This window comes from Tursiops truncatus, chromosome 2 (assembly GCF_011762595.2).
Source record: "Tursiops truncatus isolate mTurTru1 chromosome 2, mTurTru1.mat.Y, whole genome shotgun sequence".
In the NCBI taxonomy this organism is placed as follows: Eukaryota; Metazoa; Chordata; class Mammalia; order Artiodactyla; family Delphinidae; genus Tursiops; species Tursiops truncatus.
The window spans coordinates 101,318,629-101,342,141 of NC_047035.1; the positions used below are offsets into that span (position 1 = coordinate 101,318,629).

The 23,513-nt window shown below is 35.2% G+C and overlaps 1 protein-coding gene across 1 annotated transcript in view; it reads left to right on the top strand.

Annotated features, from left to right (window-relative positions):
* Positions 1-5,609, top strand: part of MINDY2 (MINDY lysine 48 deubiquitinase 2) — a 74,309-nt gene extending 68,700 nt beyond the window's left edge. The window contains 2 exon segments of the mRNA XM_033851741.2: positions 1,714-1,908; positions 3,180-5,609. Of these exon segments, the coding sequence (XP_033707632.1) occupies positions 1,714-1,908; positions 3,180-3,308 (324 nt within the window). The 3' untranslated portion in view covers positions 3,309-5,609.
* Positions 5,610-23,513: the final 17,904 nt, after the last annotated feature.

Consider the following 23,513-nt stretch of genomic DNA (forward strand, 5'->3'; position numbering starts at 1 on the left):
AGTCAGAAAAAGTAGAAAAGAGGGAATCTTGAAGATAGCATACACTGGATAAAGAGTAGGGGGGTGTTCTAAGCCTTAGAGTCCAAGGTAAGGAGGAACAGACACTTACAGCAGGAGCGGCACTACTGAGCAGAATTCTTATTTGGAACTGAAACAGATGAGATTTTTGCCTGCTATTGGTTGGTAGGCTTAGAGCCACAAGTGTGTTTATTACTAGAAGTATAACAGTGATGTGACATTTTCCTCAACTGAGGCAGAAATATGTTTATGTTAAACAGTTGGCACATGTTTTGCTGATAACAATTTAAGTGCATAGAGACTGTGTGCATTTAACCATTATTCATTGAGCAGTTGTACTGAGCACTATAACTGCATCCTGGGGACACAAAGATAAATCATTCAGTCCTGTCCTCAAAGATTCTTCAGTCTAGTTGGGGAGGCAGGTATTTGACCAACTAATATCATATGTTAAGTTCTATAATGGTAATTTGAATAGCAAGCTATGAATGGATGAAAGAATACTTGATTCAAACAAATACTAATCTTTCTAGGACTCTTGGCCTTCCTTTGACAAACAGCCATAATAATCAACATACTCATTTTCCTTCAGAAGATATACAGGAGCATGGTTTTTTAAGTGTTACTTAAGAGAAATATACAGGATTTTTCTAACTACTGTGTGTAAAAAATATTGGCACAGGAATGAAGTAAAGCAATAGATTGCCACAGTAATCTAGCCGTAAGGTGTTGAGAATACATGTATGATACTGTCTTTAGAAGTAGCAATGAAGGGACTTAGCAAAGAGCAGAGTTTGAAGAATTGAGGAGAAAACTTTGAAGGACAAATTCTTGATGTCAGTAAGATAATCATGCTAGATAGTACAAGGTCTTCACAGGCAACAACCTTTTACATATCCTCTGTGGTTATTTAAAATTCTCTTATTTTGAGGGTAGATTGGGGGAGGTGCACAAGAGTAGTCAAGTTTCATTCAGCACTAATTCTTAATAAAAGTGGATGTTTTGTTAGATAATACAACTTTTGACCAAAGATGCATCACTTTCTCTCATAGGAAATAATCTGGGGGTGTGTGTGGGAGGAGAAAGGCATAGTTAAGTAACTGAATATGATTGTATGATGGACAGCTATGTTGGCTTTAAAAATCATCTTTTGGGAGAATATTTAATAAATAATCTTGGGAAGTTCTTATAACCTTTTTTTAAACAGAAGACTTTTATAACATTAAATGGAAAAGAAAGCAGATTATGATAGTTTCAGGGGTTGGGAGATGTGTTTGTATGTGAATATAGAAAAAAATGATTAATATATAACAATTATATATTAATTGTTAACAGTAGTTGGCTCTGTGTAATGATATTATGGTAATCTTAACTTTCTTATTTATGCTTTTTTACTTTGTAACAATTTTCTACAGACATGTGGTTTTTTTTTAAGCTTTTCTGAATGCCTTATATACTGCTTCTAGAAGGAATTTCAAATGAATATTTAAAATATTTATAACAATGGCAACATCACTGAAATAATTTCATACCTCCCAAACAAATATATAGAAAACTTCTATTTTTACATTTACCCTCTGGTATGTTTTTTAAAAGCCACTCTGATAGGTTTGTAGATATAACCCCTATATTTCACACACGTTAGTTCTTGGATAAAATCTCATAGCTAAAAATGGTTATCATTTAATTTCTTAGGACTATCTTATGGCATTATCTCTACAACAAGAACAGCAGAGCCAAGAGATCAATTGGGAACAAATACCTGAAGGAATCAGTGATTTGGAACTAGCAAAGAAACTCCAAGAAGAAGAGGATAGACGAGCTTCTCAATATTACCAGGAACAGGAACAAGCAGCAGCAGCTGCTGCTTCTGCTTCTACACAGGCCCAGGTAAAAACTAGTGTTCTGATCCTTAAATATAATGATCACTTTAGCAATAAAGAAATTTGTGCTGAGATAAAAACTTTTAAGTTAGGTATTGACTCTGTTAGCATTTTTAGCATCCATGGATTTTATGACATTGTTCTAAGTTTGTGATTATCTTAATATATTTCTAATTTAGTTAATTTTACTTTTTCTGAGGTTCTGATGGGAAGATTTTCCAAATTTATTAAGTTCTTAATAGCTTCAAACAATATAAACCAATATGAACAAATCTTTCCTATCAATTAGAAGGCAGTATGAGGTACTGCTGGAAAGAATGTAGACTTTGGAGCCAGATAAATGTGGATTTGCATTTTCTGCTTCTGTCTCCCCTTACTAGGTGCAACATGGACAAAGTCCTCTACGTCTCTTAGCTTCATTTTCCCTATCTGGAAAAAAGAAGATAATACTTAACCCTTAGGTTTGTGGTTAAGAATAAATAATGTTAGCATTTAATCCAATGTTTGACATGTGCTAAGTATTCAACAAAGGTTAGCACCTTTCCACTTTCCCCAGCTAAATGTTTTAAGCACTGAAAATGTAACTAAGGGGGTTTCTATTTCTTAAATCTCATTTCATTAAATGAAAAAAATATTCCCCTTCTTTTATGTTTGTACCATGCTAGAACTATTCCTTTGATTTGGGTATTCAAGAAAGCTTGATGCCCTTTAAGATCTGATGAAACTTTAAATATAGAGGTCTCTAATAAAATAGGTATAACATTTCTATTTCTAGAAATATTGACTACTCCAAGCTTAAAATTTAAAACCTACCATGTTATGATTAGCTTTTCACTAAAAAAGTTCTCTCATTGCACAGAATACACATTTCACACTCTGAGTCCTCAGGGGTTTTTTTCCCTCCTTTTAAAATCTGTTTATTATAGTATTTAATGAGATCTTGGAAAACTATTGTAGCTTGCCAAAAGGTGTCACTTTCTTTAACATTTCCTAAACTTTAACATAAGTTATCTTGAATTTGAGTCTTCAGGCAATATAATGCTATATGTTATTTATTGTTTGAAGTTCCATTTACTTAGAATAATGGATACATTAATTATATCTATTCTGAATGATAGAGGCAGTTATTCAGATACCATATCACATAACAAGTCTATACACCAATAGCCTTTTTCCACTAATAATTCATTTCACTCCTGTAGTTTTTCTTTCTAGATAACTATGCTTAAGCATCTTGGAAAAATTGTGGTAATTTTTTCCTGTTTATTTTTCTTAAAGCAAAGCCAGCCAGCACAAGCCTCTCCATCGAGTGGCAGACAATCTGGGAATAGTGAACGTAAACGAAAGGAACCTCGAGAAAAAGATAAAGAAAAAGAAAAGGAAAAAAATAGCTGTGTCATTTTGTAACAAGTGTGGGTCATGTTGGAACCATCTGTATGTCTTCAGAAACAAAACCATAGGAGGAAAGGAAGAAAAACCGATAAATACCGTCTGTGCCTGATTTCCCAATGGATTTTGTTCATGTTTTTCAGGGGAAAGGTTGTTACTTAGTTACAATCAGACTTTTTCAAGTCACACAGTACACTCTTCATGAGCTGGAGTTTCATGTTACAAGTTGAAAATGCTGTGTGTTGTCATTCATGAAAAATAATGCACTTGTAGCCAAATAAGCAAATCACAGCAAATTTGTGTCATAGTGACATTCATAACTCATATCAGTTAGTAAGCTATTTCATCTTCTATTCTAACAATGAATAGTATTCATTGTTTCCTTCCTCAAATCTAAATATTAGCACAATAATTTCTGAAATTAATTTTTACAATGTTAAATTATGATCTAATCCATGAGAAACCAGGGGTTTAATATAGATTTAAAAAGAAAAGAAAAGACACAAATAACAAGAATAAATAACCCTCAATTATATATTGGACTAGTTCAGCCCTTGAACAGCTTTATGTTTCTTTAGGAATGTACATTTTAGATATATCTTGAGAACTGATAATGGAGCTTGGATTTAATTTAGATAGAAAAAAAAAAGATTTGTATTTCTTTTCCAATAAAAAAAAATTACATAACACCAATACTCATCAAAATCAAATCTTAATAACTTTGTAGTGTTATAAAATTTGAGGAATTTTGAAATCTTTAATAAAGGTTACTTGGACCACAGTTACTATTTATTGATAGTGTGATAAGTGAGTATAAAGAGGAAACCATGTGGATGCTAGGCCTTGTAAATATGGAGATGTAGAAATAGAAAAGGAGATAGTTCAGTGTCTACCTTTTTCTAAAATTACCTTGAACCTTAAATTTTAAATGTTTATTTTCTAGAAAATTAAGTATACTTATTAAAACCAACAAAAAAGCACATTTTTGAAATGATGTTAGATACTCTCTCAGTGTAGTGGAAAAACATTAGTAAAAATCTGAGGATAAGAATCTGGAGGAATTTATGTAGAAGCAATCAGATTATTCTAACTTATGAGAACCAAATAAACCTATAACATCTTATAGTGTTTCTAGGATTCAGAAAGAATATTTATTGAACTTTATTATGAGGCAACACATATTTTCCTGTATTTCTATAGTTTGGAAAACTATCCTTAATAGTCCTTTTTATATGCTTTATATTTAAAAGTTTGTTTTAGTCATTTTTGAAAAGACTGTTGCTGCTGCAAGTAGTTACGTGATTTACATTCTAAGCCTCAGTAAATTTGTTTGTTCAAGAGCATCTTAATCTAACCTGAGCATCCACTTGGAGAATGCTTTTTGTGGTCTGGGGTGACAAAAGACTACACAAAAAATGTGGTCTTGATTTCTTAAGCTATGTCCTTAACATTCTCCGTGATCCAGGACCAGATATAAGATAAATCTATATGTAAAAAGTAAAGTCTTATTTATGGAAGAAATTATTCTAAGGGAAATATCCAGGGTCAAGCTGTATCTTTTACATCCTTCTATATTGCATGTCTGTTTATGTTATACCATTTGTTATTCCTTCAAATTTCATATGCTAGCATAAGTCATCAGAGAACCTGTTTGGGGTATAAAACTTTCATACAAAATATTTGGTTAGTTTCTTAATAATAACCCAGAATATGTGTATATTGCTAAAGTAATCAAATGTACTACAGAATTCTCTGTTGGCTCAAACAAGTTGATTTTTAGGCCAAGTTTATTCTTGATATCACTCTGTTGGTTAAAGGAGGAAACTCAAACCTCAGTGTTTGTTTTTCCCAGAACAGATAGTAGTGACAGTGCATTATATTTTATTAAGAAGCAAAACAATAAATCCTTAGAAATTTTAAAAAACATATTTGAGGCATATTTTCCCATAATTATATACTTAACTATTTATTGCCCTTGCAAAATATATGTGTAGAAGGTATTCTTCTGTTAATTGTTACTGTCTTAATTTGTTCCAAAGATAACACTGCCATTCTGCAGTCCCATTAGAAGAAAAAAAAATTCACTCAAAACCAGCAGTGCTGCTATCAGATAAGTAAATGTCAACGTATACTTATAAGAAATAACTAAGAAATGTAATGTGTTTGTTAATTCAACCTTTTTCTATGTAATATTTCCCAGTCAGGCTTTCTTACATTCCTGGAATTCAGTTTGATATACCAAGAGTAATAATGATAAAATGTTTACTTTGAATACTGTGGGGGAAAATTAAATGTTCAATTCTATTAAAAAAAAAAAAACTTCTGAGAGATACTGGTTTCCCATCCTTGAAAGTTATAAAGAATTTAGAGCTATTATGTCTTTATTTTGCTCAAGTCAACAAATTACATATTCAGACATTTCATTGTTGGTTTAGGTGCACTGGAATTTGATAGTGGTATATTAAAGTCTTTCCTTCACAGTATTTTATAATGCTTGAAAACTGTTACATGTGCACTGCTAGTAGAAATTAGAACTTAAACATTTTTGTTTTTAAGATTTATAGGCTAGATTAGAGACACATTTGCATCAACCAGTCACCTCTTCTGCAACCAGAGCTAGCAAAAGAAGCAGATGAATGAATGGATATGGTCATTGAACTGTCTCATACTTCAAAGACTTTTCCTTAAGGTTAGTGACCAGTCTTTGTTAACAGTATGAAAATTTTCTTCATGTTAATCCCATTGAATCAACAACGCTGTGATTTATAATATGTTATCAACACTAAAAAATACATCGTGTGTGTGTGTATGTGTGTGTTTCTGAAGCAAGGATCCATGACTTCTAATAGATTCTCAAAGGAGTCTCAGATTTAAGAATCATCATCACCAAGCTGTTTAAGGCAGCTAAAATTGGAATTGGCTGCTTCCTATAATATGCTGTTTCAATGTGCGTAGTTAAAGTAACTTATTTCATGTTTCAAAATGTCAAGTTAGTAGTTGAATGAGACATAGATTTAAGGTTAAGATTAGTCTTTGGAATATATGTATGTATTTTTTGTCTAAAATTTCTAGTATTTGACTACTTATGTTTTGAATTCTTCCTCATACTTCTTGATCTTAGCTTAATTAAGCAAGTTACTATCAGAGATTAGTTGACTGAACCCAACATTAACCATTTTGTACTTTCACAAAACCTTAACATTTTGTTTTTAATGAATCACCAACTCAGTTCACAAAGAGACAGAAGATCTTGAGAGGAAAGAGGACTAGAAGTAAAATATATATTTAAGGAAAGAACTATCATATTAATGTTGGCATATAAAGCAGATATTTGTAAAATTCTGCTGGAGAAAAATCAAGGCAAGAATTTCTAGAACTGTCCTAAAACAATCTCATTTATTTAAATTTTTTTTTTAAAAAAAGCAAAAAGCAAATTGATTGTAAAACATGATGGAAAGCTTATGGCTTTTACCTATCACAGAATATTTGGGCATACAACTTAAACTATAATAATAAATTTACTAATGTTTGATAAAATAAGATGGAGGCATTAAAGATGGCATATAGTTTGTATTTTAAGGTATGGGAAATGTGAAATTCTGAATCATTTTGTCTAAAAACCTGGCTTTTATCTTGCCTTCGGCAAATTTACCATGCCTCAATTTACTCTAAGTATCTAAAGGATGCTCATTTTTAGTGCTTTGCACCTTGGAATAAAGGGCATAGTATAAGCACAGGGTATTATTGAAATAATCATAAATATTACACACATCTTTTGTTCTTGAATGTGTAGAATTTTTCCCCCAATGACAATATTTCTAAAGCCAGTTTTTTGTTTTTTTTAATGCTGTCAAAGTTTGTAGAATTATCTTGTCTTTGAGCATGGCATCATCTCTTCCCCCTATTTTTTTTTTTTTTTTTTTTGCTACGCTGCACAGCATGTGGGATCTTAGTTCCCTCTCCAGGGATCAAACCCGTGCCCCCTGCCAGGGAATTCCCTCTTCCCCACATGTAGTATTTTACAGTTGCTTTTGTGTTCTGTGGGCTATAGGATCAAAACCAAGAGTATTTTGGGAGTATAAAAGCATTAAAAATCTATTTTTTCTGATATCTTTCATATTTCTAAATATTTAGATTCTCTTTGCCTCTTCATGGAACAAAGTACAATGGGATCAGGTTACTAATACATATATGTAAACATTTTTGCATGGATGGAATTCATTTAGATCTCTTAAGTACTGTCCTTTTTAGGGCTATTTAAATTATTTATGTTTTTTAAGTGTAAAATGTTATTTGATAATATACAATTAAATTTCTTTTAGAAAGTGACCGAAAATAGTAAAATAACGGGCTTCCCTGGTGGCACAGTGGTTGAGAGTCCGCCTGCCGATGCAGGGGACATGGGTTCTTGCCCCGGTCTGGGAAGATCCCACATGCCGCGGAGCGGCTGGGCCCGTGAGCCATGGCCGCTGAGCCTGCGTGTCCGGAGCCTGTGCTCCGCAACGGGAGAGGCCACAACAGTGAGAGGCCCGCATACTGCAAAAAAAAAAAGTAAAATAACTAACCAGAAACAGAGTTCTTAGGTCCTCTAGTAATTGAGTGTCCTTTTTGACTGATGTCCAACACTTCTAAAGCTCTTGGGAAAACATAAAAAAATTGTGGTTACTCTTCTCTAGTGACACTTTAAAACTAAAATTATAATTGAAGGCTTCTTGAACAAAATATACTGCAATATAGAGATAATGCAGTCTAAGGAAGAAATTGCAGGACCCTGATAAGTTTAACTGATTTTGAAGATCTGTCTAAATTTTAACTCATGCATGTCTTACTTAATCCCATTGTTTCTGCCATTAGAAATTAGAGTTTAATAAATTGCGATACACATATATATTTTTACATGAAGAATTCTAGTTTCTAATTTCACTTTTCTGATCTCAAAAAAATTCAACTCAAAAAACAGGGTAAAAGTCTTCAGCTATTGCCTCAAGTTTAGCTTTATCCTGTTGAGCTGAGAAAGGATGAGATTTAGATTTGTCTGCTTATAATAGATATTTTTTAGGTCATGGTACTATCCCAGATAAGGTGTTGAAATACCATGGCAGAAACATATAAAATCTAAGCTTTAAACCACAGTAGATTTAAAGAACAAAAAGTTGTAGTATTATTCTATAATGTCTCTACTTCATCTGATATTAATTCTAAGAATTCCTTCAAATCACTTAATAATTTGTCACCATTAACTTTACAAACCTTATATCTATCCTCACTGTAATATCCTATCTTGAGAGGCAGGGGTGCCTCCTAGGTTAGAGGGTGGACAAAGCAAAATTCTTCTGAAGGTGGTCCTGGCTTATTTGGCTCTAGTAGTCACAACTTTAATAGGAATTCAGTAAACTGAAATACCCATTTAAGTTCCCAAATCAGTGACTGTCCAAATGAGCATTATAACTGAAATACCCTGAAGAGCAGTTCTAACTCATGAAATGTGTTTTAAGACTAAGACTGGCATTTAATCTGTCCTGTATGTCTCTCAATTTTGTCAGTTTTTGTTGTTTTTTACATCGTGGTTGTATGAAATAACCATTTTTTTCCAGGGTATAGAGGATATCCTAAAGCTTTTCAGATTTTTAAAGATGAGGATTTGAAAAGCTTCCAGTAGTTTTTGTTAAAATGCTATCTTCTCAGTAAAATAACAACTATTGTTTTCACACATCCACATATCACAAGTAGGACAATATGATCGGAGATTGATGTATGATTGCTACCCAACAATCAGCAAAAGGGATAATCTTCACTTGTGAAACTTCAGAGGTACCCTGAAAGTCATTTCCTAAAGTTAGTGCATGTGAGTCTTTTTTCCTTGAATTGTGCAGAATAATTGGCTTGTGGCACATATTTGGAGGAGTAGCAAGTGAAATGGTATAATGACTGCAGAGAAAGTGATCTTGAAATACAACAAGAAGAAACAAATTTTCTTCTTCCACTTTATTGCCCAGCTATTTGGGTCAGGAGGTTGCTATGATAGATCTCTATGCCAGGCCAAGAATGGCCAATTGAAATAGAGTTCTCAAAGAGTTTAAATATATAGATTGTGTATGAGTGCCTATTTTTTTTTCCTCCTTTTCTTTACTATCTTAATGCCCTTTCTACTTCTGAAATAATTCATCTGTTTTGCTTTATGACCAGCTTTAATTCTAGTTGTAGAATGATAGCAACCCTAGAGATTGATAGAAAAGAGCATTTAAATACATTTTTTGAATAAAGACACTTAAAAGCATCTACCCAGCTTAGGGTCGAACTGAATTTCTATGAAAGAAAGTTATTGTTTGATATGCTAATTATGCTAAAACCATTTGATTTTAAAAAGTAAGTCTTAAGTTTCAGAAGTTTCACTTTTGGAGGATACTCCTAAAAAAGGCATATTGAACACAGATGGGAAAATATAAAATATTTCTGAAAGAATTATTCAGTATTATTCAACGTTTAATTTCATGTTTGTTATTGTACCACAAGGATAGCGTCATTCTTGGATTAAAATGTTGGATTTTTGTTAATATACTTAAATCTGTAACCAGTGGTAACACCCTTAGTATTTTTTATTATAGATTATATTTTATTTCAATAAACTTTGATATTTAGACCAAAAAGTCTTTCTGCTATATATATTAATCTCATTAAACTACTTCTTACAAATGTTAAGAGTGGGGAAATGGGGAATTGACATTAATTCACATTTACTTAGGATTAACTCTTATCATACTTGGACCAACTCTTGATAAAGACAGTGCTTTTCCCTCAAGAGACACTGAACAAAGACACAATTAACTCTAAATTATATAATAGTTAACTACCTGATCCCAGTGGTAGATTTGTTATATCTGATACTTCTATTCTCTTGGAGGACTAAGTTAGCAAGAACTGAGGAGGGAATATTTTCTCTTTACACCATGCCAATCCTAATATAAAGTTTTTTGTCCAACAAAGTTTTTGTCAGCCGATGTCTGGCATTTCTCTGTGAAAGCTTTCTTTCTTTCTTTTTAAAGTATTTGTTTATTTATTTAGGCTGCACCAGGTCTTAGTTGCAGCATGCGGACTTCTTAGTTGCGGCGTGCATGTGGGATCTAGTTCCACGACCAGGGATTGAACCTGGACCCCCTGCACTGGGAGTGCAGAGTCCTACCCACTGGACCACCAGGGAAGTCCCTGTGAAAGCTTTCTTAGACTCCCCAGCCTTCTAGGCAGAATTAATCATTCCACACAGTGTTTTGACGACTTCTCCTCATTTATAGCACTTAAGCTAGACTATGAGCCTTTTAAGAACAGGGATCATGTTTTATTCATCTTGATTTTCTTGGCAATATTACATGATCATTGGCACTTTAAATGAACCTAATATCTACTTAGAGGAATTTTTTTAAATACCTATATTATGTGGTAAGTTATATTGCTTGCCTGTCCTTTAAATAAGTTGAGTTATTTAATCAGTTTTCCCCTTTAGCATAAAAGTTATATAGATAGAAGGAACCAAAATCCTTAATCTGTTTCCCCCTACCTTCTGACTCCCCTGATTTTCCGTGGGTATCATCCTGTATCCTCCTAGGCTGCTTGGGAAACAGCAGCCTCAACAAAACTAAAGTAAGCAGCCTTGTTCTTTCCCCATCTCATACCCTTTTTACAGGGTCTCTTTCCTCACTTTATATTATCCTATGAAGTACATACCTATTAATTTGTTGGAGCTGAGATTTGAAGCCAAGCAATCTGACTCCAGAGACTGTGCTCACAAATATATCTGGAAGGGGACAGATAAATCTAGGTCAGGTCTGTGTTCAAATTCTGACTCTTGACTTTTTAAGACACATCTGTTTCAAACCCTGCAGAAATCTTCAAAATCAGGCCTATTAGCCTCCTTTGTACTCACTAGTCTTAAAGCCAGTTAATTCTGCACAGCCTCTTTTCTCAACTGTAAAACAGAATAATTTCTCTCTCTTAAAATTGTTATAAAGATTAATGTACTTAAATTGTCAAATACATAATAAACACCCAATAAATTATAGCAGATTGTGGATAACAGACTAGGGATAACTTTTTTCTTACCAGCCAAGAACTTTAAACGTGAAAAAACACCTCTTTAAATTAGGAAGGCCCCTTAATCCTTATAAAAGTAAACATTTTTTGATTCTCTCCCAATTATAATGCTGATCCTACCATAAGAACTGAGATCAACCTGGACTCAGAATGGCCGAGAGTGAAAAACATGGAACAAACAAAACTTCAGAATACATAAAATAATATAATCATAAATTCCAGATAAGACTTTGGAAATCGTGACATGTTCTCCCTGGAGATTCATTAGTTTACTCATTTATCAAGGAAGATTCAGGAAGTTAGACTTAATAGGAAGGACCATATTTGGACAGTCAATGATCTATCTTTAAAGCTATGGCATTAAATTTTTAAATTAAGTGCAGTAGAAGTCAAGAGCATAGGACCAAGAAAGTCAGCCAGGCTGAAGTCAGCACCTTCAACGATGTCAGGGTCATGTAGGGGAGTAAAGAATAATTTTCCTTCTACTACCCTTCTAAGTTCTTGGCTGGGGCCTTGTACAGAAGACAGATTAATAAGAGAAAAACAAATTTATACTATGTTTACATGGGAGACAGGGAAAAAGTAGTAACTCACAGAGGTAGCTTAGAATTCTGGCTTAAATACCATTTCAGTTAAAGACAAAAGAAAGTGTGTGGAGAGTAAGGTTTGTTATGCAGATTAAAGTCTTTAAATTGGTGCCTTCTCCATTGATTAGATTCTCTTGTGATTTAGTCCTCCTCTTTCTGGTAAAGGAAGATTTCCTTTATAAGTATAAATTTCCATTACAAAGAAGCAACTCTGTTTTCAGAGCTTCTGTATCTGCTATTTCTCCAAATAATTCTTATTGCAAAGAGGCATATTTTGGGGTGGCATATTCTGCTACCCTTCAATCAACTCAGGCAAAAGGTGATAGCATTTAAAGGATTCTTCATCCTTCTGAGGACTTTTCTTTGGGCTGCCAACTTTACTAAATAAATCACTATAAAGAAGTGGTGATACTTTAAATATAGTAGCCTCTGAACCCTGGCATTCCACTGAATGTCCTAGTCCTTAAAATATGGAACTAACTGGTTACTAATAAGTATTATATCAGCAGTACTCCCTATTTATTGGAATATTATCATGTATCAGACACTGAGCTGTTTATATTCTTATCCTTACTTAATCCTCACAAAAATTTTAAGAGATTGATACTATCACAGTTAAGGAAACAGAAACTTGGAAGATTAAGCAACTTACAAAAAGTCAGTGCTAGTGGCAACTTGAAATTTAAAACTGAACCTAATACTCTATAGTCCATTCTCTTTACTTCACAATTATGGAAGCATTCACAAATTTGCATACCTAATATGTTCCAATGACCTCCTTCCTTTTTAAACCACTTCTTATATTTCTGATATTTTTCATCTACATTTCTGGTATCCAATCAAAATTTTAAGCCTGGGATCACTAAAGATTTGCTCCTCTTCTAGATGTGTCATTGTTTTACTCCTTACAGTTAGGTCTATGATCCATTTCAAGTTAATTTTTCTTTTTCTTTTTAATTGAATAAATTTGATGTGTAACACTGTGTAAGTTTAAGGTACACAGCATGTTACTTTGATACATTTATATATTTAATATGATTGCTGATTGCTCATAATATGCTTATATTACATAATTATAGTGCAATATTATTGTCTATATTTATTACACTGTGCATTAGATCTCTATGGCTTATTTACTACTTGTTACAAGTCTATACCATTAAGCACCATCACTCTTATTCCCCACCCATCACCGTCCCCTAGTAACCACCATTTTACTGTCTTTTACAGTTTTAACTTTTTTAGATTCCACATGTAAGTGATATTGTACAGTTCTTATCTTTCTCTGTCTGACTTATCTCAGCATAATTTGCTCAAGGTCCATCCATGATGTTGCAAATGAGAGAATATCTTCCTTTCTTATGGCTGAGTTATATTCTGTTGTTAATGTGTACATATCTTTTTTATCCATTTATCGGTTGATGGGTATTTGGGCCATTTCCATATCTTGGCTATTGTGAATAAAGCCACGATAAACATGGGAGTACATATATTTCGTCTGCATCCTGTTTTGATTTTTGGGGGGTATATACCCAAAAATAGAATTGCTGGATCCTATGGTAGATCTATTCTTAATTTTTTAGGAACCTCCATATTGTTTTCCATATTGGTTGGACCAGTTTACATTCCCATGTATAAGGGTACCCTTTACATCACATCCTTACAAGCACCTGTTGTCTCTTATCTTGTTGGTGATAGCCATTCTAACAGGTGTGTAATGATATCTCAGTGTGGTTTTGATTTGCACTTCCCTGACGATTAGTGATGTTGAACACCTCTTCATGTGTCTGTTGGCCATTTTGATATCCTCTTTGATAAATGTCTAGTTCAGCCCATTTTTTATTTGGATTGTTTGGGCTTTTTGTTGCTGAGTGACCAAGTTATTTGTATATATTGGATATTAACCCCTTATCCAATACATGGTTTGCAAAAATTTTCTCCCATTCTTTACATTGTCTTTTCATTTTGTTAATTGTTTCTTTTGCTGTGCAGCTTTTGAGTTTGATATAGTCCCATTTGTTGATTTTTTTTCTCTTTTTGTTTGTGCTTTGGCATCATACCCCCAAAATTATTGCCAAGATCAATATCGATGAGATTCTTCCACATGTTTTCTTCTAGGAGTTTTATGGTATCAGGTTTTAAAAATTCAAAAAATTCATGTTGAGTGAATTTTTCTGAGTGGCCTGAAATATAGGGGTCCAGTTTCATTTTTCTGCATGCATTTTTCCAGTTTTCCCAGCACCATTTGTGGAAGAGACTGTCCTTTCCCTTTGAGTATTCTTGGCTCCCTTGTTGAATATTAGTTGATTGTATATGTTGGGGATTAATTCTGGACTCTCTATTCTGTTCCATTGGTCGACATGTCTATTTTTGTGCCAGTATCATACTGTTTTGATTATTTTGGCTTTGCAATATAGTTTGAAATCTGGAAGTGTAATACGTCCAGCTTTGTTCTTTTGTCTCTGGATTGCTTTGACTATTCAGGGTCTTTTATGGTTCAACACAAATTTAGGATTGTTTTGTCTATTTCTGTGAAGAATGTCTTTAGCATATTGATGGGTAATGCATTGAATCTCTGAATGGCTTTGGGTAGTATGTCCATTTTAACAATATTAATTCTTCCGATCCATAAGTATGGGATATCATGCCATTTGTTTGTGTATTCAATTTCTTTCAGTAAAGTTTTGTAGTTTTCATTATACAGATCTTTCATTTACTTAAATTTATTCCTCAGTATTTTATTATTTTTGATGCTATGTGAATGGGATGGTTTCATTTCTTTTTCAGATACTTCAGTGATTTCGTATGTTGATTTTGGAAGGCAGCTATGCTCGCCACTGTACCGCCAACACTACACTGTCTGTTGATTTTGTATCCTGCCACTTTACTGAAATTGTTGACTAATTCCAAGTTTTTTGACCAATTCTTTGGGACTTTCTATATATAGGATCATATCATCAGCAAATAATGACAGTTTCACTTCTTTCTTTCTGATTTGGATGCCTTTTATTTCTTTATCTTGACTAATTGCTCTAGCTAGGACTTCCAGAGCTATATTTAATAGGTGTGGTGAGACTGGGCATCCTTGCCTTATTCCTGACCTTAAGAGAAACATTTTCAATTTCTCACCATTTCATTTCTAGTTTTATTTGAGTCATCTCTTTTCTTCTTAGCCTAACTAAATGTTCATCAATCTTGTTTACCTTTTCAAAGACCCAGCTCTTAGTTTTGTTGATTTTTCTATTGTTTTTATGGTCTCTATTTCATTTATGTCTCCTCTGACCCTTACTATTTCCTTCCTTCTGCTGACTTTGAGCTTAATTTGTTCTTTTTCTAGTTCCTTGAGGTGTAAAGTTATATTATTTGAGATCTAATTTCTTAACAAATGTGTTTATTGCTATAAACTTTCCTCTCAGAACTGCTTTTGCTGCATTCCACAATATTTGATATGTTGTGTTTTCATTTTCATTTGTTTTGAGATAAATTTTAACTTCCCTTTTTCTTCTTTGATCAAATGAAGTGTGTTGTTTAGTTTCTACATATTTGTACATCTTCTCACTTTCCTCTTATTGTTGATTTCTATTTTTTTTTACCATTGTGTTCAGAGAAGATAGTTGGTATGATTTCAAGCTCCTTAAATTTACTAAGATTTGTGGCTAATCATGTGACCTCTCCAGGAGAATGTTTCATGTGCACTTGAGAAGAATGTATTCTGCTCCTGTTGGTGGAATGTTCTGTCTATTAAGCTCATTTGTTCTAACATGTGGTTCAATTCCAATGTTTCCTTGTGGGTTTTCTGTCTGGAAAATGTATCCCTTGCTGATAGTGGGGTTTTGAAGTTCCTAACAATTACTGTATTGTTGTCTATTTCTCCCTTAAATCTATTATTGTTTAATAGAGTTCGGTGCTAGGGTGTTGGGAGTGTATATATTTACAGTTGTTGTATCTCCTTAATGTATTGACCCCTTTATCATTATTTAATTACTTTCTTTGTCTTTTCTTACCCTTTATGACTTGCAGTCTTCTTTTGTCTGATATAACTATGACTAAACCTGCGTCTTTTCATTTCAATTTGCTTGAAATATCATCATCCATCCTTTCACTTTGACCCTATGTGTGTCTATAAAGCTGAAACGAGGACTTCCCTGGTGGCACAGTGGTTAAGAATCGACCTGCCAGTGCAGGGGGACACAGGTTTGAGCCCCGGTCCGGGAAGATCCCACATGCCGCAGAGCAACTAAGCCCGTGCACCACAACTACTGAGCCCGCATGCCACAACTACTGAAGCCCGCATGCCTAGAGCCCGTGCTCCGCAACAAGAGAAGCCACCACGATGAGAAGCCTGTGCACTGCAACAGAGTAGCCCCCTCACGCTGCAACTAGAGAAAGCCCGCATGCAGCCAAAAAAATAATAATAATTAAAAAAAAATAGAATCTGTAATTTTAAAACTCCCTGCAAACAAAAGTCTAGGACCAGATGGCTTTCCTGGGGAATTCTACCAAACATATAAAGAAGAACTTACACCTGTCGTTCTCAGACAATTCCAAAAAACTGAAGAGGAGGAAACACTACCAAATTCATTCTGCAAGGCCACCATTACTCTGATAACAAAACCAAAGACACCACAAAAGAAATTACAGGCCAATATCTGTCATGAATATAGTTGCAAAAATTCTCAATGAAATATTAGCAAACCAAACCCAACAATACATAAAAAGGATAATACACCATGATCAAGTTGGATTCATTCCAGGGTCGCAAGAATGGTTCAAGATATGTAAATCAATCAACATATGTTCATTGACATTAATGTTAACACCACATTAACAAAAAGACAAATCTGCATGATCGTCTCAATAGATGCAGAAAAAGCATTTGACAAAATTCAACATCCATTTATGATCAGAAACTCTCACCAAAGTGTGTATAGAGTGAACATATCTCAACATAATAAAGGCCACTTACAACAAACCCACAGCCAACATAATACTCAACAGTGAAAAGCTGAAAGCCTTCCTACTAAATTCAGGAACAAGACAAGGATGCCCACTGTCACCACTTCTATTCAACATAGTATTGGAAGTCCTAGCTACAAAAATAAGACAATAAAAAGAAATAAAAAGTATCCAAATTGGAAGGAAAGAAGTAAAACCATTACTATTTGCAGATGACAAGATACTTTACATAGAAAACCCTGAAGTCTCCACACAAAAACTATTAGAATAAATAATTTCAGCAAGGTAGCAGGATACAAGATTAATATACAGAAATCTGTTGTGTTTCTATACACTAATAATGATATATTAACAAAAATAAACAATTGGGCCCTATTTAAACTTAAACGCTTTTTCACAGCAAAAGAAACCACAAACAAGATTGAAAAGACAACCCTCAGAATGGGAGGAAATACTTGCAAAGTAAGCAACTGACAAAGGATTAATCTCCAAAATATACAAGCAGCTCATGCAGCTCAATATCAAAAAAACAAACAACCCAATCAAAAAATGGGCAGAAGACCTAAATAGACATTAGGCTGAGTAAAAAACTGAAACTCATTAGGTTGGGTTAAAAAAAAAAAAAAAGATAGTTTTAAACTGAACAGTTCCCAGAGGTATGCAGGGCAATAAGTTCAAGCTTCAACCAGCCAAAGCAGAGAGTTCTGAGTGATCAACTAGGGCATACATTGTTGACCACAAAGAGAGCACCCCACAGTATTATGATTAAACTACCCCTTGAATGAACAGATCCTGAAAACAAAGCTCATATTTATCAAACTGATCAACAAATAACTTAAATGCCTTATATTCCTTGAAGGAAGACAACAAAATCCATACATTCAACAATATAGCATTCATAATATTCAGCATCCAGTCAAAAATTATTAGACTTGCCAGAAACCAAGAAAATGTGACCCCTAACCAGGAAGAAACCTCAAATGAAAGGGATTGTAAGAGATGTTAAATTAGCAGACAAGGACCTTAAATACTATTGTATATTTATGTATTTAAAGGCAAACATGAACATAATGAAGAGAGAAATCAAAAATATTCTTAAAAAACCAAATAAAGCATTTAGAGATTTAAAAAAATATGTGAAATAAAATTTTCACAGGATAAGATTTACAGTGGATTAGACATTGCAGATGAAAAGACTGGTAAACAAAAGCAAGAAGATTAAATGAATAAAAAAATAAACAGAAGTTCAGTGACCCTTGAAGCAACATCATCTTAGAAAATACATGTAAATGAAGTCTTAGAATAACAGTACAGAGTGTAGAAAAAACAAAAATGATGGCCAAAATTTTCTTATTTGATTTTTAAAAAAAGTTACAGAGCCACAAAGCTCAACAAATCACAAATAGGAAATACACACACCAACACACATCATAATCAAATTGCTAAAAACCAGTGATAAATAGAAAATCTTAAAGCAATCAGGAGAGGAGAGGGGGAGGAATATCTCATCTTTGCACCTTCCCACCCAGAATACTTGTTAAAGTTATCCAATAACACAAGACCCCTAGACATTGGCTGGCGCCTTAGTAGCTGTCACCACATAACACATGCCAAGGGACTGATACTTTGGACAAAGGGCTCACTGCGTTGTACCAAGGAGAGAGATTCCTTTGGTGCTAAGTCCCAACCCAGATCCTTTGGAAAGACAGCCACCTAGGAGTAGACCATGCCCCTTCCCTTCCTTTTCCCATAACCACCTAAAAGGTTGGCACTATGAGTCATCAGGCAGAGATACAAAGTGAAAGCTGTGGCTTCCCCAATGAAGCAAAAGGCAGATCTGTAGCACAGTAGTTTCCATCTTTCAAAAATACCATGGTATTTCTGCAGCACAGCAAAGGGATTAGTTTAAACCTAACTTAAGCCAAGCGTCCTTAAACCAGACAACCATTGCCACGAGAGAGGTCCCTAACCCTAACAATACTGATTTAAGGCTCTCTGGAGGAAAACAATATGAGCAGAATAAAGGACCTCCCCCCAGTATATGCAGTGTCAAAGGAAGGAAGGAAAGGAGAGAAGGAGGGAAGAAGGGAGGGGAAAAGGGAGGGACAGCCAGTTTAATGAGAGACATAATGGTCTCTTCAAATAATGGAATTTTACTCTAGTCTGCAAATAGATGCCTAAATGGGTCTCTATCTTGCCCCAGGCCTTAATCTCTCTTAAGTCTCCTTGGGTAACTTACACCTTATAGCAACTTAAAACAACTTTCCAATGCTTGTTCCTATCTTTAGAGGCTATGTCTTTCCTCTATGTATATGAAGACTCATTATATATGAGGCCCTTTTAATAATGTCTCCCTGTATCTTTATGGATTTTTAATCCTGCCCCCCACCGCGTAAGGGTAGGAAGCTAGATCAAGGATGCATAGTCCTTTTGGACCCATTAACTGTGGATTATCTGTCAGGCTAGGCACCTGCCCATCGGATAGGGGACCCTTTTGAGCTCGAACTTCCACTACCTGAAATCTTCTTCAATAAAGGGGTGGGTAATTCTTCTGAGCTCTCACTCCAATCCCCTCAAGGAAATAAAAATGATTTGTCCAGGGTCATTTCCATAGACACTGTGGACTACCAAGAAGGGAAATAGAAAATCCCACTTAGTGAATGAAAATTACATTCAGAGAGAATACTAAAATCACCATATCCCATAATGATGAAATCAAAATCATATCAGGCAACAGAAGCCTGCCAAGTGCAGCTGTGCACCATTCCATTGGCTATTTGTTTTGTTACTTTTGGTCTGTGTGCTTTTGTTGGTTTGCAGTCTGGAGGCCCAAACCCTCCAAGTAAGTCACTGTTTCAACCAAACACAGCAAATGTTGAGGCCTGCATACCATCAAGTGTGAATAATACAAGCTCTGCAGCCCAAAGGTCCTGCCAGCTTGCCTGCCAACAATCAAACCAACTCATAAAGCAAAAGGCCCATAATAATTGGCTTAGTTGGAGGACCTGCCTGCTGCTTAATTCTAGATCTCTAACTACCTCAGCCATGGATATTTAAATAAACAACTTGACTGTTAATAACATGCACCTAAATCAGGCCATAAGATTTAAAACCTATTTGTTGCAGCATTCCCTTCATCCCCCATCTGGGGAAAACCTAGGACTGTTGGGAGTTTTTAGATTTGGCCAGCCCTATATGGGAGTTTAAATGTGCCAACTGGGTTCTGGTACTTTGGCCCAATTATGGCAGTATCATGGATGCCAGCATCCCTTTTGCTAGCTGTGTACCCACAAAGCTTCTTGACTTAAGCTTGCAAGTAAAGCTCCCAGGCCCAACATTGCCTTCAAATTCCACAAGCGGCTTATTCTTCTTATACCATAAAGTCAGAAAAACGTGAGCCCTATCAACCTGAGCGGGTATCCACTTACGAAGGACGCACCAGTCCCACATCCCAGATGCCACTGCTGTGGTCCAGGAGTTCACCACTAGATGACATCGCCTCAGACACCATCTCTCCTGTCCAAGAGCTGCGCACCAAACGCTGAGACCACTGCCCAAGCTACGCCCATGGATGGCCTCTCCTAAGCCACCGACAAATTAGACACAGGTCACTTATTGCTTCTCCTCTTTTGCTATGAGGGGTCCTATTATGCTTGCTGTTTATGTGGCCCACGATCCTAGTATACTCCTTGCTCTCTGCCAAAATATATACCTTTATACTCTCATGTCTAATGGGAAACCCTGTTTCCCAAATAGCACTACGATCTGTGTCATTCTAAAAATTAATGAAAATGATTGCTTTCCCCAGGAGGCAACTACCTCATATGAGCCCACTACCCACTGCATTCTCCTACTCCCCCCTCTGGCTTGTCACTTCTCACCTTGCATGTCTGACCATGGCTACCACACTACCCTTGCCCCTTGGTTACAAATACTACTGACATTTATATATACCTTATTGAACGCTCAGTTCATTCTCTCCAACAATATAACTGCAGAACCTACCACCATGACCCAAGAAATACACTAAGACATTGTCATGAAAAATATAACTTAGACTTTTATCATACCTGACAACTCCAAGATATTGTTAGAGACCTCAGAAATTTCAGATCTGTTTTCATGGCTAATGCCATGTAAATGGGGAACTTAGTTATGGCCAGCCCATTAGGACTCCTTGTACTTCTGTCTTCTTCCTTTTCACTCTCATAATAAAATATTTTCTATGCCATTCAGGGCAACTTATGCTCTACTCTCTAAAATTCTCCTCTACTATTCAGGCCACTCAAATGCCCCAAATAACTGAACTCGAAACTGATGATAAGACATTAGGAGTCAACTGTAATATTTTTAAAATGCTATCTTAAGATATTTTTTATTGAGGTATAATTGACAGATAGGAACTGTACATACTTAAGGTGTACAGCTTGACGTTCTGACATTGTGAAATGATCACCACAACCAACTGATTAACATATCCGTCACCTCACATAGCTACCATTTTTCTTTTCTTTTCCTTCCTTTGTAGTGAAAACACTTAACATCTCTCTCAGGAAATTTCAAGTACACAATACAGTATTGTTAACTATAGTCACCATGCTGTACATGAGACGTTCAGAACTCATTCATCGTGTATAACTGAAACTTTGTCCCCTTTGACCAACATTTCCCTATTTTCCCCTTCCTTCTGTCCCTGGCAACCGTCATATTCTCTGCTTCTATGAAATTGACTATTTTAGATTCCATATATAAGTAAGATCATGCAGTATTTGTCTTTAAGTGTCTGACTTATTTCACTTAGCATAATGTCTTTCAGGCTCATCCATGTTGTACCAAATGGCAGGATATCCTTTTACAAGGCTGAATAATATTTTATTGTATATATGTGTATACACACACACACACACACACACACACACACACATCTTCTTTATCCATTCACCCATCAGTGAACATTTAGGTTGTTTCCAGGCTACAGTAAACATAGGAGTGCAGATATCTCCTCAAGATTCAGACTTCATTTCTTTAAAATATATATCGAGAAGTTAAAAACACTATCTTGATCAATTTTAAGCCCCTGGCTAGTGGCAAGTCAGTTTCCCTTCTTGAGTGGCTAAATCCACACCCAACCACTTCCCTTACTGGGCTCTCACACTCCAGGCCACTATGCACCCAACCTAACTGCCATGGGACAAGGTACCAGACAAGTAAGACAGTCCCTATGCCCCTAGTTAAATCATTCAAATTAGCCAATCCACAGAAGAGTCATGAAACCTAACTGACCACACCTCATTTACCATACATAGGATGCCCCCTACAGCTCTAATTTGTTGTTACCCTGTCCCTGGGTGCAATCTCTCGTGGTACTGCATGGTAGCTTTTTCTTGTTCAGCGCTGTAAGTAACAGAGTTTTGCCTTTCATCTATCCCAAGTATCATTGTATCCCACCATCAAAAGAATCTTTAAATGTTATAAACAATTAGAAAACGGGCTATAAAAAATGATCTAAGCTTCTACCTTAAGAGGAGAGAAAGAGCAAATCGAACCCAAGTAAGCAGACAGAAATAATGAATGATAAGAGAAGGAAAAAATGGATAGAAAATAGACAAATGATAAAGAAAATAATGAAACAAAAAGCTGGTTCTTTGAGGGTAGAAAAAATTGTAAATTACTTTAGCCAGGCTGACCTAGAGAAAAAGAGAGAAGACACAAATGCCAAGAATGAAAGAGGAGACATCACTAGAAATCCTACAGCCATTAAAAGGACAATAGGGAATGTATTAATAATTTTCTGCCAATAAGTGTGATCACTTACATAAAATGGATAAATTCCTTGAAAGACACAAGTTACCAAAATCAGTTTCAAGATGAAATAGAAAATCTTAGTAGCCTTATGTCTATTTAGAAAATTGAGTCTATACGTTTAATACCTCCTCAAAAGAAAAGTCCATGCCCAAATGTCATCACTGGTAAATTCTATCAAACATTTAAGAACAAAATAACACCAATCTTACACAAACTCCTTCAGAAAAAGGCAAAGGAGGGAACATTTCTCTATTACATTTATGAGGCCAGTAATACCTTCATAAGCATTATAAGAAAAGAGAACTACAGGCTAATATTCCTCATGGAAACAATACAAAAATCTTTAACAGCAACAATAACCACCACAAATGAACAAAGAATGAAGACTCAAACTTTCTGATTTCAAACCTTGCTACAAAGCAACGAAAATAAATATGTTACTGTCATAAGGATAGACATATTGATCAATGAAACAGAATTTAGAGTTCAGAAATAGAACCATATGTCTATGGTCAGCTGAATTTGACAAGGTGCCAAGACTATTCAACGGGGAAAGGATTATCTTTTTGAAAAATGGTGTGGAAACAACTGATGATACACATGCAAAAAAATGAAATTTGACCCTTACCTCATACCATATAAAAAAAGTAACCCCAGGGCTTCCCTGGTGGCGCAGTGGTTGGGAGTCCGCCTGCCGATGCAGGGGACACGGATTCGTGCCCCGGTCCGGGAAGATCCCACGTGCCACGGAGCGGCTAGGCCCGTGAGCCATGGCCGCTGAGCCTGTGCG